The sequence below is a fragment of the Coregonus lavaretus genome (assembly GCF_964263955.1).
Source record: "Coregonus lavaretus genome assembly, chromosome: 21".
NCBI lineage: Eukaryota > Metazoa > Chordata > Actinopteri > Salmoniformes > Salmonidae > Coregonus > Coregonus lavaretus.
This window is the reverse complement of record NC_140008.1, coordinates 13,077,229-13,092,979: the sequence shown is the minus strand read 5'-3', so window position 1 is coordinate 13,092,979 and position 15,751 is coordinate 13,077,229. Positions and strand designations below refer to the sequence as shown.

The following is a 15,751-nucleotide window of genomic DNA, read 5'->3' as shown; positions in this document are numbered from 1 at the left end:
ATCTAGTATGAGGGAGAAGGGGATACAGGAAATTAGTTTAAAGAGTATATTGAGTAGAACTTCATTAGATAGTCTCAAATATTTTGTTATCTTTTTTGAGAGCAACGCTGGCAGGTAGGATTTAGATTATCCGTGTCTCTGGCACATTCTCCAGTACAGTAGGTGGCGGTAAGGCACCATAACGTTGGATGCCAACCGCAGATAAACCCCACTGAAGAAGAAGAACAACAACAAGAACAAGAAGTGTTGTTTAATACAAACAGTTCCGCAACGTAGTAAACGTTCAAGCGAAATTAATGCACCTCAGAAAAAGTGACCGTAGCAAACGTTGTTGGCGTGGATGCTGAAGCTGGAGGCAAATTAGCAATTTGAGGATTACGGGTTTTAACGGACAATGTCTCTTTAGAATAATCTGTAAGTACCCTTTTTAAAATATAATTGTAGGTCTCTCTTACTAACATGAAGCACAGCTGGACAGCAGATAACTTCAGCCTACAGCTTGAGTTTTCTGACTAAAGCAAGGCAATTTTGTAAGGCAGTGTTTATTTGGCTGACAGAAAATGAGGAAAGTATTCATTATTTGACTAAATGATCCTGCCTGATATTGTGATTTTTAATATTTTTAGAATTCCAAAGCAACTCAGACTATTGGCTTTATTTCACTTGATACCACGTGACACCGGGTGGTCCGGTGTAGCTGACTAAAATCAACTCCATCTTGAAGGAAGTTTTCTGATGAACTCCATCAACTGAGTTGAGCAGAGAACAGGCTTTGTGGAATTAATCTCCGAATAAATCGATTCGCCCAAGGTCAATACTTAAAAAACATTTAATTCTTAAACACATACCTTGAATTAGTCAATTCGGCGCGAATTGAATCTCTGACGACAGACCTAGATCTCCAAATACTTATTGATCCTGTGCATTTTCGCTGAGTTGCCATCTTCGAGAAACAGAAATGAGCAAACAGTCAGTTGTATTTTATTAACTTTTATTGAAAAAGTAGTGATTTCAGCAAACAAAGAAAGGCATACAACTACAGAGGACAAACATAGGTACAAGGTAAGCCTTTCATAATTTACATTAAAGTAGGATATAGCCCTTGCGTGAATGATGTAGTCGTGCCCTTACAAAAAAGATTGCAGTTTTGAAACTGCAGTAGAAGTGCCTTAACTGCAGTCGACTTTGGACGCAGTGATTGCAGAATAACTGCAGTGTACTGCAGTTATACTGCACTCTAACTGCAGTTACACTGCAAAACGGTTGTTTTGGATGCAGTATTTGCGGGGTATTAAGGGCGGAGCTGAACACAAAGCCTGGGGCCTCATTTATCATCTGTGCTTACATTTCTTAGGATATTCTGGCCTATGTGGAGATGTTAGTATATGTATGCGCCACAAATTATGGGGATTATGGGTAATTTTCCAGTACATATGTTATGAAATGATAAGGGCTAAACAGAATAAGCATGATTGACACATTGTAATCCAGATGCATGCCTGGATAGTAAATATAATCAACACACTATGTAATTATCCTTTAACGTATGTATGTATATTATTTTTTGGGCAAGTGTCCTGGTCACGCCACCAATAACTGTGATAAGAGGCAAAGGGGAGGGGAAACCCCTCCTAGAGAGAAATTAATTGGACTTTGGAAACCATAGTGGCATGGAACTAAAATATGTCAACTATTTACATAAAGAGGTGTGACTATGTATGTTGTGTAAGGATGAAACTGTATAAAAGGAGAGCTCAGAGTTAGGATGGGCAGTTGCTCAATGGACCAGCTGGGCTTGTTACTTTGTATTCACGAGCTCCGGTGTCTGAGAGATATCTTTTGAGAAGTATTTCCACAACACTACCTGTAGTTCAGGGCTGTCTGGGGTCCCCGAGGAGAGGTTTGAAAACCACTGACCTACGACAGCTAACCTACGTTTATTAGATACGAGGGACTGATCTGATAACACAGCATGAATGACTCACTGAGTATGTTTACATGCACACTAATAATTTGATATTAAATTGACTTTGGCAGTAGGCAGATTATGCAATAGTTATAAATACCTTACTCTGATTATCTTAATCGGTTCAAAATTGAAGTAAGCGTACGCCGATTAAAACACCTGGTTTTCTGAGCAATCTTTCTAATTATTAAGACGTGAAAACTAGGGATGTTAACTGTTAACCGTTAATCGGTTAGCTGCAAAAAATAAATTTGACTGGTCTATCGGTTAATTTGCATAATTTCTGTGGGATTAAATTAAATAACAATTAAAATTCAATCGGGTGTTAACTTTGGTGACCACGATAAAAAAAATTAGCTATTTTTATTTCTCAATCTCAGCACTTAAAGCGCGCCTCCCATTCGCCATTCGGATGCATAGGCTATAGCCTGCCTATCGTTGACTATCAGCGCGTCATCCAGGTAGAATCAGGAATTCCCCAGGGCAGCTGTCTAGGCCCCTTACTTTATTCAATCTTTACTAGTGACATGCCACTGGCCTTGAGTAAAGTCAGTGTGGCTATGTATGCAGATGACTCAACACTATACATGCCAGCTACTACAGCGAGTGAAATCGCTGCAACACTTAACAAAGAGTTGCAGTTAGTTTCAGAATGGGTGACAAGGAATAAGTTAGTCCTAAGTATTTCAAAAACTAAAAACATTGTATTTGGGACAAATCATTCACTAAACCATAAACCTAAACTAAATCTTGTAATAAATAATGTGGAAACTGAGCAAGTTGAGGTGACTAAACTGCTTAGAATTTTTTGGCTCAGAACAGGGTAGCACGGCTGGCCCTTAAATGTACACAGAGAGCTAACATTAATAATATGCATGTAAATATCTCATGGCTCAAAGTGGAGGAGAGATTGACTTCATCATTACTTGTTTTTGTAAGAAGTGTTGACATGCTGAATGCACCGAGGTGCCAAGGCAGCAGCTAATGGGGTTCCTTAATAAATACACTGCTCAAAAAAATAAAGGGAACACTGAAATAACACATCCTAGATCTGAATGAAATAATCTCATTAAATACTTTTTTCTTTACATAGTTGAATGTGCTGACAACAAAATCACACAAATTATCAATGGAAATCAAATGTATCAACCCATGGAGGTCTGGATGTTTGGAGTAACCCTCAAAATTAAAGTGGAAAACCACACTACAGGCTGATCCAACTTTGATGTAATGTCCTTAAAACAAGTCAAAATGAGGCTCAGTAGTGTGTGTGGCCTCCACGTGCCTGTATGACCTCCCTACAACGCCTGGGCATGCTCCTGATGAGGTGGCGGATGGTCTCCTGAGGGATCTCCTCCCAGACCTGGACTAAAGCATCCGCCAACTCCTGGACAGTCTGTGGTGCAACGTGGCATTGGTGGATGGAGCGAGACATGATGTCCCAGATGTGCTCAATTGGATTCAGGTCTGGGGAACGGGCGGGCCAGTCCATAGCATCAATGCCTTCCTCTTGCAGGAACTGCTGACACACTCCAGCCACATGAGGTCTAGCATTGTCTTGCATTAGGAGTAACCCAGGGCCAACCACACCAGCATATGGTCTCACAAGGGGTCTGAGGATCTCATCTCGGTACCTAATGGCAGTCAGGCTACCTCTGGCGAGCACATGGAGGCCCCCCAAAGAAATGCCACCCCACACCATGACTGACCCACCGCCAAACCGGTCATGCTGGAGGATGCTGCAGGCAGCAGAACGTTCTCCACGGCGTCTCCAGACTCTGTCACGTCTGTCACGTGCTCAGTGTGAACCTGCTTTCATCTGTGAAGAGCACAGGGCGCCAGTGGCGAATTTGCCAATCTTGGTGTTCTCTGGCAAATGCCAAACGTCCTGCACGGTGTTGGGCTGTAAGCACAACCCCCACCTGTGGACGTCGGGCCCTCATACCACCCTCATGGAGTCTGTTTCTGACCGTTTGAGCAGACACATGCACATTTGTGGCCTGCTGGAGGTCATTTTGCAGGGCCCTGGCAGTGCTCCTCCTGCTCCTCCTTGCACAAAGGCGGAGGTAGCAGTCCTGCTGCTGGGTTGTTGCCCTCCTATGGCCTCCTCCACGTCTCCTGATGTACTGGCCCGTCTCCTGGTAGCGCCTCCATGCTCTGGACACTACGCTGACAGACACAGCAAACCTTCTTGCCACAGCTCGCATTGATGTGCCATTCTGGATGAGCTGCACTACCTGATGAGCTGCACTACCTGAGCCACTTGTGTGGGTTGTAGACTCCGTCTCATGCTACCACTAGAGTGAAAGCACCGCCAGCATTCAAAAGTGACCAAAACATCAGCCAGGAAGCATAGGAACTGAGAAGTGGTCTGTGGTCACCACCTGCAAAACCAGTCCTTTATTGGGGGTGTCTTGCTAATTGCATATAATTTCCACCTGTTGTCTATTCCATTTGCACAACAGCATGTGAAATGTATTGTCAATCAGTGTTGCTTCCTAAGTGGACAGTTTGATTTCACAGAAGTGTGATTGACTTGGAGTTACATTGTGTTGTTTAAGTGTTCCCTTTATTTTTTTGAGCAGTGTATAAATACCCACCACTTTGCAATGTGAGCTTGAGGCTGTATAATTGTTTGAAACCTGAACATTTTACTTTATTTCAAATAATTAAGCATATCTTACCTTGCTTAAAACTAGCCTTGTGAAAATTCAGCCATAGAAATGTGGAGACAAATATTTGATAAAGACATTTTTCTCCTTTTCTATTGGTTTTCATATCAACTTTCTTTCGTTGTCCAGAAGCCAAAGGCACAATCCTAGTCATAGTAGCAACCCATCATAGTAGTTGCTGTTTGATTACCCCTCTTTCTAAGTTTCTAGCTGAGATTTTCATCTCTGTCACAAATGGAACCGCTCGCATTAAGTGCATTGTTTAGAACTGTGTTTTCCGTGCTAGAGGCGTTACTGCAGACCGGGTTCATTCCCGGGCTGTGCCACAACCAGCCGTGGCCGGAAGTCCCATAGGACGGTGCACAGTTGGCCCATCGTGCCCATCGTGCTGTGGCGGGCCGGGTGCCTGCATGCTGCCCCCGGTTGCCAATTGAACTGTGTTTCCTCCGACACATTGGTGCGGATGGCTTCCGGGTGAAGCTGGCGGCTGTTAAGGAGCGCGGTTAGGCAGGTCATGTTTCGGAGGACGCATGACTCCACCTTCACCTCTCCCGAGCCCGTTGGGGAGTTGCAGTGATGAGACAAGATCGAAATTGGGGAGAAAAAGGGGTGTAAAATACAAAAGAAAGCTCTCATAGTATTTTCTGTTGGTCTCGTCATTTTACTGTTTGGAAAAAGTTTCCCTGTTTGTTGACCGGTTAATAAGGGTCAGTTAGTCGGCAGCAAAATTGACAGAAATGTGCATCCCTAACGTAAACACCTTAATCTGCGTTCCAGCTGTGTATTTGATCTGCGCATGTGCTAGCACCAGCCAAGCAAGCCTCCCTCTTTAGCGTGAATGAAGTGTGTTTGGAACAACTGAATGTATGCGTCTTAGAAGTAGTTTTCACATACAAACTTTGTCTGAACTCAAATGCTTCCCAAAACTAACATTTAAGCTGTGCTAGAACGTTTATTTTGATTGCCGATTTTCTGCATTTTCAGAGTGCCATCAGGTAGCCTGATTTTCAGATGTCTTTGTAAACAGGATTATTAGAGACATCGTTCTTCTTGCAAAGCATGTATTGTTCTTCTTGCAAAGCATGTAAAAGTTTTCATCAAGCTATTATATTAATCTGACTATCCACAATAATCACACTTGTGTGCATGTAACCGCACTCACTGGCTGATGGAAAACAATGGACTATGGTTGATGCTACTGGCCTATCATAGTGATAAGTAGGGATGGGCATTTGACATAATTTCACTATTTCGAATAATATCATGAGATTTTTTTCCGGATATCCCAAGTTCCAAAGAATGTATAATACTCTTGACCAATCAGAATGCCGCAAATGCACATGAGGTAAACATCGGACGGGCTCCTTTTCTCCTGTAGTTTTTTTTTTTTGTTGCTAAGAGCAACAGTGAAAGATAGAACTGATTATGTTACAATAAAGGTTCTGTTGTACATTTTTCTGGTAAGTGTATTGCATTGATCTGTGTCAGGTCTTGTGGAACCTCCGTTAGGTGTGCACCTGGGCTAAATGTGCAGCAATAGCTCAACGCACAGTAATAAAAACTACATTAAGAAGTTTTGTTAAATTAAGTATTTCAAATGTCATGGGGTGTCCTTGTACGTAACAATGTCACAAGTATAATTACATTTATAACATGTGGTCAGCCTTTCCTCTTTTTGTTTTCTATTGCAACTTAAGCAAGGAGGGAGGCCGACGACATCAGAGGGCACCATCAGATCAACTCCTTGAATGGCCTACTCCATGACGTTTTCACCCATAAAGGAGATTTATTTTTTGCGATTTCACTTGTTTTTGAGAAACTTACCCCAACCAGCTATTCACTTCCTCATCCTCGTTGTGCAGTACGGGGGACCAGAAAAACATGAACAAATGCTCCTATAAATCATGAACAAATGCTCCAAAAATACCCAAATATGTCACCTCCCTGACCAAGGCCCTTCTACCCCGATTGCTCAGTTTGGCCTGGCGGCCAGCTCTAGGAAGAGTCTTGGTGGTTCCAAACTTATTGCATTTTAAGAATGATGGAGGCCACTGTGTTCTTGGGGACCTTCAATGCTGTAGAAATGTTTTGGTACCCTTCCCAAGATCTGTGCCTCGACACAATCCTGTCTCGGAGCTCTACAGACAATTCCTTCGACCTCATGGCTTGGTTTTTGCTCTGACATTGACTGTCAACTGTGGGACCTTTATATAGACAGGTGTGTGCCTTTGCTAATCATGTCCAATCAATTGAATTGACCACAGGTGGACTCCAATCAAGTTGTAGAAACGTCTCAAGGATGATCAATGGAAACAGGATGCACCTGAGCTCAATTTCGAGTCTCATAGCAAAGGGTCTTAATACTTACAGTACCAGTCAAAAGTTTGGACACACCTAGTCATTCCAGGGTTTTTCTTTATTTTTTAAAACTATTTTCTGCATTGTAGAATAATAGTGAAGACATCAAAACTATGAATTAACACATGGAATCATGTAGTAATAAAAAAACGGATTCTTCAAATAGCCACCCTTTGCCTTGATGACAGCTTTGCACACCCTTGGCATTCTCTCAACCAGCTTCATGAGGTAGTCACCTGGAATGCATTTCAATTAACAGGTGTGCCTTCTTAAAAGTTAAGACCTTAATGCGTTTGAGCCAATCAGTTGTGTTGTGACAAGGTAGGGGTGGTATACAGAAGATAGCCCTATTTGGTAAAAGACCAAGTCCATATTATGGCAACAACATCTCAAATAAGCAAAGAGAAATTACAGTCCATTATTACTTTAAGGCATGAAGGTCAGTCAATCCGGAATATTTCAAGGGTGGCTATTTGAAGAATCTCAAATATAAAATATATTTTGATTTGTTTAACACTTTTTTTGATTACCCTAGATTTTTACCATTGGATACAAGCTAAATTTGTTACTGTGCATTTGTTGGGCTAATCCTGGTTTTTCATTTCAGAAAAGGTTACATTCTGCAATACCACAGGGCAGAAGGTGAGACTGAGAAGCCAAGGAGAATGCAGACCTCTACCTGGCCCCAAAGTGGACCGGATCAATCAATCACTGGACAATCCTCAAGTCCCCAAGTCACCAGTGGTCAGATGAGTGCGAATCCGAGCAGCTATTCTCATCAATATGGGCCGGTAAGACCAGCTGTGGCGTATACCCAAGGTAGGGAAGTCGGACCAGCGGTCCCATATACACAAGGTGGTCAATGCCTACCACACAGCAGTCAAGTAACCAGTGGAGGTTACTGGAGTGGACAGACCCAGAATCAACAGGCACCCACAAAAGAGCAGGACATAATAGCCACTAGTCCCCTTTTGACATCACTCTTAACTAGCAATGCGGCTGCACAATCAACATGTGTTACATCACGAAGTGGAAACCATCACACCCTGCCCGGAAGGGTTAACGATGCATCTCAACCCACTTTCCAGCAGGGACATGGGTCTTTGGGTGTTAATAATAACAATCCACAGAGTTTGGTAAAGGATGATCAGGGTGTAACCATTCACTGCCCCTCTGATATTAATGCACCACTGAATACAAATTGTATTTATCTCCAAAGCCCAGCAAGTGGCAGTCAGCAGCTGGTACTTGGCAGACAAGAGGGGGCCTCCAGTGGTACCTCTGCTGTTCTTGCAATGGGTAGGAGTCCCAATCATGTCAATCATCAATGGACTGTAGTGAGTGGACAAGATTCAAGTAGGATGGCAGTTCAAGCTCCTCATCAGGGGTATCCACAAACACCAAACTCTTTGCAAAGTGTACAGGAGACAAGTAGCGTGCCATCAAAACCATCTCCACTGTCTCCCACAGCATATATACAACTGTTGTATTTCATTCAAAATCAAAACAATAACGGCAGGACTGAGATGAACAGGGTTCAACATGGCGCACCTGTCCAAACTGGCCCATCAAACCAGAGTCAAATGTATCCCTGTCAACCTCTCACGGACAGCAACAATCGGGTCAATGTACCAAATGCTACAGTGGGGCAGTCAATGCCAATGCATAACATTAGCCAGAATCCTCAATACAATGTTATGCATAACCCTTCTCTTAATGATGTTCCAAGATATCGCCCTGCAGGCCTTACCATCCCACCACAACAGAACAGACTTGCGTCAAATTGTGCAAATAGGAACAGTCAGGCAGGGGCCATTGAAAATAATGCACACCATGTCCCATATCCTAGGCCCCATATCAAAAGCGTATCAACCCTACATTACAAGGCAGACGGCACCTATGTTCGGGTATCCAACACTGGACCATCTTCATCTGTGCCAAATCATGGTATGCAGTTTTCAGGCCAGCAAAACTGTGAGTGTGTGCCTCCGTCATACCCCATAAGACAGGGCTATTACGTAACGGTAACAGAGGACAAAAGTGGAAATGGATTTAGAGCAGAAAATGTTATTTTGATTGGAGATAAACCTAATGAAAGTGCTCTGGTCCTGCAAGGATCATCTGCAAGTAATGCCCCCTCTGTTCTTACGGTGCAGAAGGCCATCGCAGTTGTACAACCATTATCGAAGTGTATGCAGACAAACACACCTCTCAACGTGGCTGATAGAATTCCCTTGACTACCCAAGGTATATCGTTCTCAACTGGTGGTGAAAATGTGAGCGACCATGGGGAAGAATTATCACAAGCCCAAACAACCCTTACTGTATCTACTTCTTTGACAAATGAATCTGGACAAGAGGTCCCCAAGGTCAGACCAGAAGCTACATTAGAATCGAGCGCTGAAAAAACACCGACTCAGGATTCAGAAACTTCTGATGTTGAAATGGCCAAGACATATTCATGTTTTGAATCTGAACGGTCACTATCAAACTGCATACATGTAGAGAAAGTGGATTCTCAACCATTATCTAATTTGGAATGTCAAGCCACTCAGAGAAAAGAGTTAGCTGGCACAGAAATGAACACTCATGTGAATGTTAACCAATTGAGTGAGGAAACAAATGAAAAAGTAGTTTCAGATGAGGACATTTTTGAATTGTCCTCAGTTCCTGTAATCAAATGGACACTTGGTAAATTGAAGGAGTTGGTAGACACTGTGCAACATCCAAAATGCTCTGAGACACCGGTTGAAAGCAAACTACTAAACCTCTATTGGGATGGAGATGGGCAGAAGCTTATGTATGCTGCAAGATCTGATATTTTACAGAATATAATGCGAGAGGTTCGATCTGTGTGTGGCAAAGATATGGCATCACAGTCTGTCATCTTTTCACAAGTCAGGTGCAAAAACTGGGCTCAAGTTGAAGAGAAATGTGTCATTCTTAAACATAATTCTGTTTACCCCGAGGTCCCGGGGCAAGAGTCCTCATGGTTGAACACCAATAAGCAGCTTGATGACATAGACAGGGAGTTTGGATTCCCTTGGTCACTAAGGTATGACCAACAGACTCTTCAAAGAGGAGATGAACAACCAAAACTGATTTGTACTGAAGATGAAAAATCTGCAGACTCTGCCAGTGACATGCAGACTGAGGGGATTCAGACGGAGAGACCAGCACCCTCTGATCCTAAAGAAATTCAAGGGTCAAGTTTGGTACACAGCTCTACACAGCCCCCCTCACCGGTTAAGAGAGAAAGTGAAAGCATAATTATTTGTGACCCATTTTCCTCCCTGGAGATCAACGTGCTTCCACCAGAAGAGGCTATGCGGTTTTTCAATGACCAGCTACTGCAAGACAAAGTAGGAGAAGACCAGCTGGAATTGCCAATGGATGTGGAGCTGAATGAGTTGAAAGATTACTCAGTGGAGGATAAATCATCTGAGGGAATAGATGTGAAGTTGACGGCGGTAAAATTTGAAAAGGAAGGTGATGTCCAATCAGATGATTACTGTTGCCTCTCACGTTGGAAGGCAGTGTTCAGTGGGTCCACCAATTCTTCATCCTGCAAATGCCAGTACAAGACTGAATTGGGTTCGGCAAAGGCCACTGTGAATGCGAAGGCGTTTGTCGAGGGAACTTTGGCTGTTGAACCGAGCACAACAAATGCAGGACAAAGGGAAAGCCTGCATTTGTGTAAATCAAATGGCACAGCAGAAGGAAAGAGGGAAGGGAATCCTGGTAAAAATGGGAATCCCCAATCATGGAAATCTACAGGCATTGAATGCCAAACTATTGTCTTGTGTGATAGTGAATCTGAGACTGATCGCCCATACACTAATGGGGCGAAGAGCTTGCCTTTGTCAAAACCCCCATCACTGCGCCTGCCCATCAACTGCCCAAACATTGTTGAAGTTAAAATTGAAGATGTCTTCTCGAGCTATGAAGACTTTCTTAAAGTGTCCACCCCAATGTCCGAGCTAGTGTTGGACAATGTACAGCCACAACAGAAAGAAATGGAATGTGTACAAGCACTTAGTGTCACTTTGGAAGAAAGGAACCCTAGGGGTAGTGAAGTCATTCCTACAGTTACCATTCCTACTTCTAATCTGCTACCCCAACCAGCAGAGAAAATCAGTTTCCTAACATCACTCCCCTTGGCACAAAGATGTCACAAGCATCTATCTTCTAAAAGAAATCATAGCTGCAAGGTTAAACAAAAAGGGGTTGGACATAAGAGATGTGTTGACGGTCCTCATTCAAAATTATCTGTCCCAAGAAAGCGAAGGAAAATGAGGGAAGGTTATGTTCCCTTCTTTCAACTTGTTCCTGAGGTCAACTTGACTGACACAGATGATGATGATGATGATTTCGAGCCCCCCAATACAAGTACTTCTAAATCTTTGCAACCTTTTGAAGGTCGCTCTTCTTCCAATCTCCAGAAGCCAGCAGAACCTGGAATTGGGACCAAGATTTCGAGGGTCAGCATAGTAACTCTGGCCTTGTTTGGTTCCTCGCACCAGAGGACAAATGGGACTGTAGCAACTGGCCAACACAAGGACCATAATTATTCTCGACCCAGACCTTTTGCAGACAAAACTCCAGCACCTCCTATAACCCTCAGTGTGAATGTCAAGTCCGAGACCAGCCCTCCAGTGGAAAGCCCAGTCAGACAACGGATCTTCAACGAGTGGGAGAACAGTTTTGTGCCGACAAAGAATACAAAGTCCAGAGGCAGAGCATCAAGACTACGAAACCGAAGAGGCTTTGCTCCAAAGATTGATTGTGCTGAAGTTGTCAAAAATACTGTTGCCTCCACCAACACAGATGGTAGTGCATTATCCTCTGAAAGACGAGCCACACCAGAAAGAACCGCAAGGGCCAAGCAGACTTTTCGGCACATTGAAAGAGAGAGAATCTTAAAAGGCCTGAAACTCAGACTGAAGAAATCTAAGATTGAGGCAGTGCCATCCAGCAAACCTGATGCAGTGGAAAAAAGTACAAATAAGATCAGGAACCCTGCTCTTTTGCCTCTTGAGGAGAACAGTGTTCTGAGGTTCAGTGTGCTGCCAGAGTTGTTCAACTTCAAAGATGGGCAAGAACCCATGGACACTCGGACACAGACGGGTTCAATGAAGGGTAAGTAATACCAAAACAGATATCCTTGCTCTGTCTTACTTAGGGCTGGGCGGTATAGCATATTTTACTGTATACCAGTATTGATGCAAGGACCGGTTTGGGTTTGAACTTTACCTTCTATAACTGTATTTCAGTGTTTGGTTTGTTAAATGTGATATGCAACTCTGGCGCGTGTCACAATAAATCATGTTAGCCACTAATGCTAATCGCTAATTATCTGGCTAACTAGCTATCCAAATGTAATCAGAGTCGGAGCAAATGTAGCTAGCCAATATACAGCCTGATACCATTGCTGATGTAGGCCTACATCAGTATGTCTCTAAATCGGAGAGGAATCGACTGGCTGTTTGTTTAGCAATACAACCGATCCGTGCACAACTATGTAGCAAAACAGTTGTTTAGTTGTTGACATGTAAACTATATTTCTTCAATGTTTATTGAAAATATAAGTGCTCATTGTGCAAATGCATTTGTCTCTCAAATACATTGTTACAGTTGTTGGTTAGCTTGCTAGCTAATTTTAGCCATATTAGCATTGACATGAAATCGGTCAAAACAACTAGCTGAAACAAGTCACGATTCCCCACATGACAGTTTCTTGTATTGTTGGTATTTATCTGGCTATCCAGAATCACAACAACTCACGGACTTCTGTCCCATTTGAAGTGTGCAGATAATTTTCGTGACATTTTCAGCTAACCCATCTTTAGGCGAAGCATGATTTGCTAGATAGCTAGTTAGCTACATGACGTAAGAGAATACACACAAAATGTAACAATTGTATAGGGTCCCCTAGGAAACACTGACCAACACTCTGGTTCCTGTCCTGTCAAAATAATTCCTCCCTGGCTTATTAATTTGTTGTCATGTCAAATAACAATGTGTTAAAGTAATGCCCACTATATACCAACTATTGAATTACAGTAATCATGATGTTTCCATGATTTCAACAGTTCACCAATAAACTACTGTAGGCCTAGATTTCTTTGCCCATATCTATCATGCAGCCCTACGTTATTGGTTGGAATGAACAGTATAAAACAATTAATGTAGAATGCCACATTGAAATCAATTAATGTGTTGCCACCCTAGGGTCCTGAATATTTAGAACTTGTATTATTCAAAAACATAAAATACGGTCATACCATAAATTTGAACAATATTGTGATACGATATTTGAGCCATATTGCCCAGCCCTAGTCTTACTCCAATTATGGTTACTCCAATAACAGTTACCTGTAATTAGACATTTATCCCTTTTCACAATGAAACACTTTTTCCCATAAGAAATGGCTGGTCCTGTTGCTGCAACGACTGAGAGTCCTAAAACAATAGTCCGGAAATCCCAAGGTAATAGCGCATGCTATCTATTCAACCATATGTGGAAAATGTATGTATTGTGGCTTCCTACATTGCACGTCATTTGTATGTAAAGTGTTTTTTGTATCTGGAATGTGTTTTTTGTATCTGGAATTTTTTTTTTGTATCTATGCCATTCCAGATCTCTTAATTTTCTGTAAAATGTGAGGATGTCTGTTTTTGTTGTATTTATTTATTGTTAAATGTATTGTAACAAATGAACTATTACACTCCCAGTAGGTTCATGGTCTGCTGGCCCTCAGAAGAGATATTGTCCTCTCACCTCTTCGACCACTAAAGTCCCCAAGTCTTCCTCCACCGCCTTCCAGGAGTTTCAGAGGAAATTCCAGCAGCTATCCCAAGACTAGTTTGTATTCCCTCCTGTTATGAAATGGAGGAGTGGAGTGAGGATTGTTGACAATCTGATTCTTGTAACACGTTTCCCATGGAAATATAGGCTGCGTACAATTTCTGTTTTTTGTTTATGATTACCTTTTTTATAACTAAAAATGTAGAAATGGACCTTATTGTGGTAAGGTTGGGCAGTTCATAATACAGTTATTTATCGTTTTATATTCTTAAATGACTTAGCCAATATATCTGACAGTATCTTCTACCTCAGGCCTGACGGGTAACATTGCGAGACTTTGTCATTAAAAAACATGAACTAAAGTTTTGTGGGCCATTGGGTGGCAATTAAAAAAAATAATAATAATTAAGTTTGGGGTAAACTGTATTTTATGCAAACCTCATGTTTACTGTTTGAATGTTTCACAGAATGTCAACTATGCCAAATTCACTGCAGTTTGTTTGAATTTGTAGGCTACATAATTTCATCTCTTGACTCTTACTTTCTACAATCTCATACCTTTTCAATGGTTACATTATCAATAGTTATTTTGCTGGAGTTTAAATCGATTCCTTTTGTTGCCACAGGATGAGCAGTACTGTACAGTTCAAGATACTAAACAAAGTTGCATTGCAGTAGTTAGACCTTTGTATTCTGGTTCTGTATTTCAGTATATAAGCTTTTATAGTTCTTCGTAGTTATAGATTCAAATTTGACGCTATACGTATGACGGAAAAAAACAATCAACACTGACAGGAAACGTGTGTGATTAGTAACCACACCTGGTGCATTACCGTATACTTGTAACCTATTTTTTTTAACCTAGTGTTATTTCTTTAATATGTTGGTTTATTTTGTTATTTGTTTCTAAATAAATATTTTACGTACTTAAATTGATATTCATGTCTAGAGCATCCTTCTTGTATATTCTTGTTGATTTTAGAGGGTACTCGCAGGCTGGGTACATTCTGTTGCCGCAGCCAAACGTGTCTGTTGGTTAGGTGTGAATGGTAATCCAGAGCAATTAGCGCTAGTCTGTGACACTGTTGGGCATCAGTTGGTTAGGCTCCCAGGGCTGTTCTGGAATACAAACAAAAGTTGTTCTCACAGGAGACCCTTTGAATTCTTAGGATGTTTTTTGATGGCCTCTTTAACAACACCTTTATTTTACACCTCCACCTTTGTTCAGACACTCAGAACGTGGAGGTTGTTGCAGAATGTCCAGAACGCTTATGTTTCTAGCTTCAACAATGCAGCAATATCTAGCAATACAATAACACACACATAATCTCTTGTTCTTTTTTAACTTTTGGATTAAGATTTATCAGAAGCGCAAGGTCAGAACGAGCAAGGTCAGAGTCCAGAATATAAATAAATATACAGTTTATGTATGTGAATGGTGTGTGTATAGACAGTATATTAATAGAAAATGTGTGTACAGCTGTATTTCTACAGCATGAGCCAGAATACAGTATATAATTTACATAAAGTGGGTAGAACAGTATGTAGTGGACATTTTAGTGTCCTCTGTGTCTCTGCAAATGCGTGACTACATGTAGCGTGTTGTTTCCAATTTGTTAGTCGTTCTGGATAAGAGCGTCTGCTAAATGACGTAAATGTAATGTAAATGTTTCCTGATTGTGCTAGGATGTTCTGTGACTTTGCTCTCAGGGAGGGAACTGATAGAAGAAGAATGGAACACATTGTTACTTTGGCCCAACTGTTGTGGATAATTATCACTATACTTGTTAAAAATCAAAAGTTCTTCCAGAGTTTTTGTAGAATCAAGATAGACCTTTATTACACGAAGTAACAAAAGCCGAGATGGTCTGCAGAACACCTGTTTTCCCTGACTCGGAGGTCTCCTTTTATACAGAAACAAATGCATAGTCATGCTTATACAACATA

The 15,751-nt window shown here is 41.7% G+C and overlaps 1 protein-coding gene across 2 annotated transcripts; it reads left to right on the top strand.

Moving 5' to 3' along the window:
• The first annotated feature begins 303 nt into the window (after positions 1-303).
• Positions 304-14,742, top strand: LOC311149020 (uncharacterized protein). 2 transcript variants are annotated; one of them, XM_084186094.1, is made up of 5 exons: positions 304-414; positions 7,604-7,815; positions 7,852-12,135; positions 13,423-13,485; positions 13,732-14,742. In XM_084186094.1, exons 2-5 carry the CDS (start codon positions 7,662-7,664, stop codon positions 13,860-13,862), a joined length of 4,632 nt encoding a protein of 1,543 aa, XP_084042220.1. In that variant the 5' UTR covers positions 304-414; positions 7,604-7,661; the 3' UTR covers positions 13,863-14,742. The 2 variants fall into 2 exon arrangements, with proteins under 2 accessions (XP_084042220.1, XP_084042219.1); XM_084186093.1 differs by having other exon boundaries at positions 7,604-12,135.
• The last annotated feature ends 1,009 nt before the right edge of the window (positions 14,743-15,751 follow it).

Bases quoted from the DNA above. Each gene is read 5' to 3' on its own strand.
- LOC311149020 (XM_084186093.1), top strand. From the start codon at position 7,662: ATGCAGACCTCTACCTGGCCCCAAAGTGGACCGGATCAATCAATCACT. The intron at 12,136-13,422 runs GTAAGTAATACC...TTTTCCCATAAG, and splicing joins ACAGACGGGTTCAATGAAGG to AAATGGCTGGTCCTGTTGCT. The intron at 13,486-13,731 runs GTAATAGCGCAT...TTACACTCCCAG, and splicing joins AATAGTCCGGAAATCCCAAG to TAGGTTCATGGTCTGCTGGC.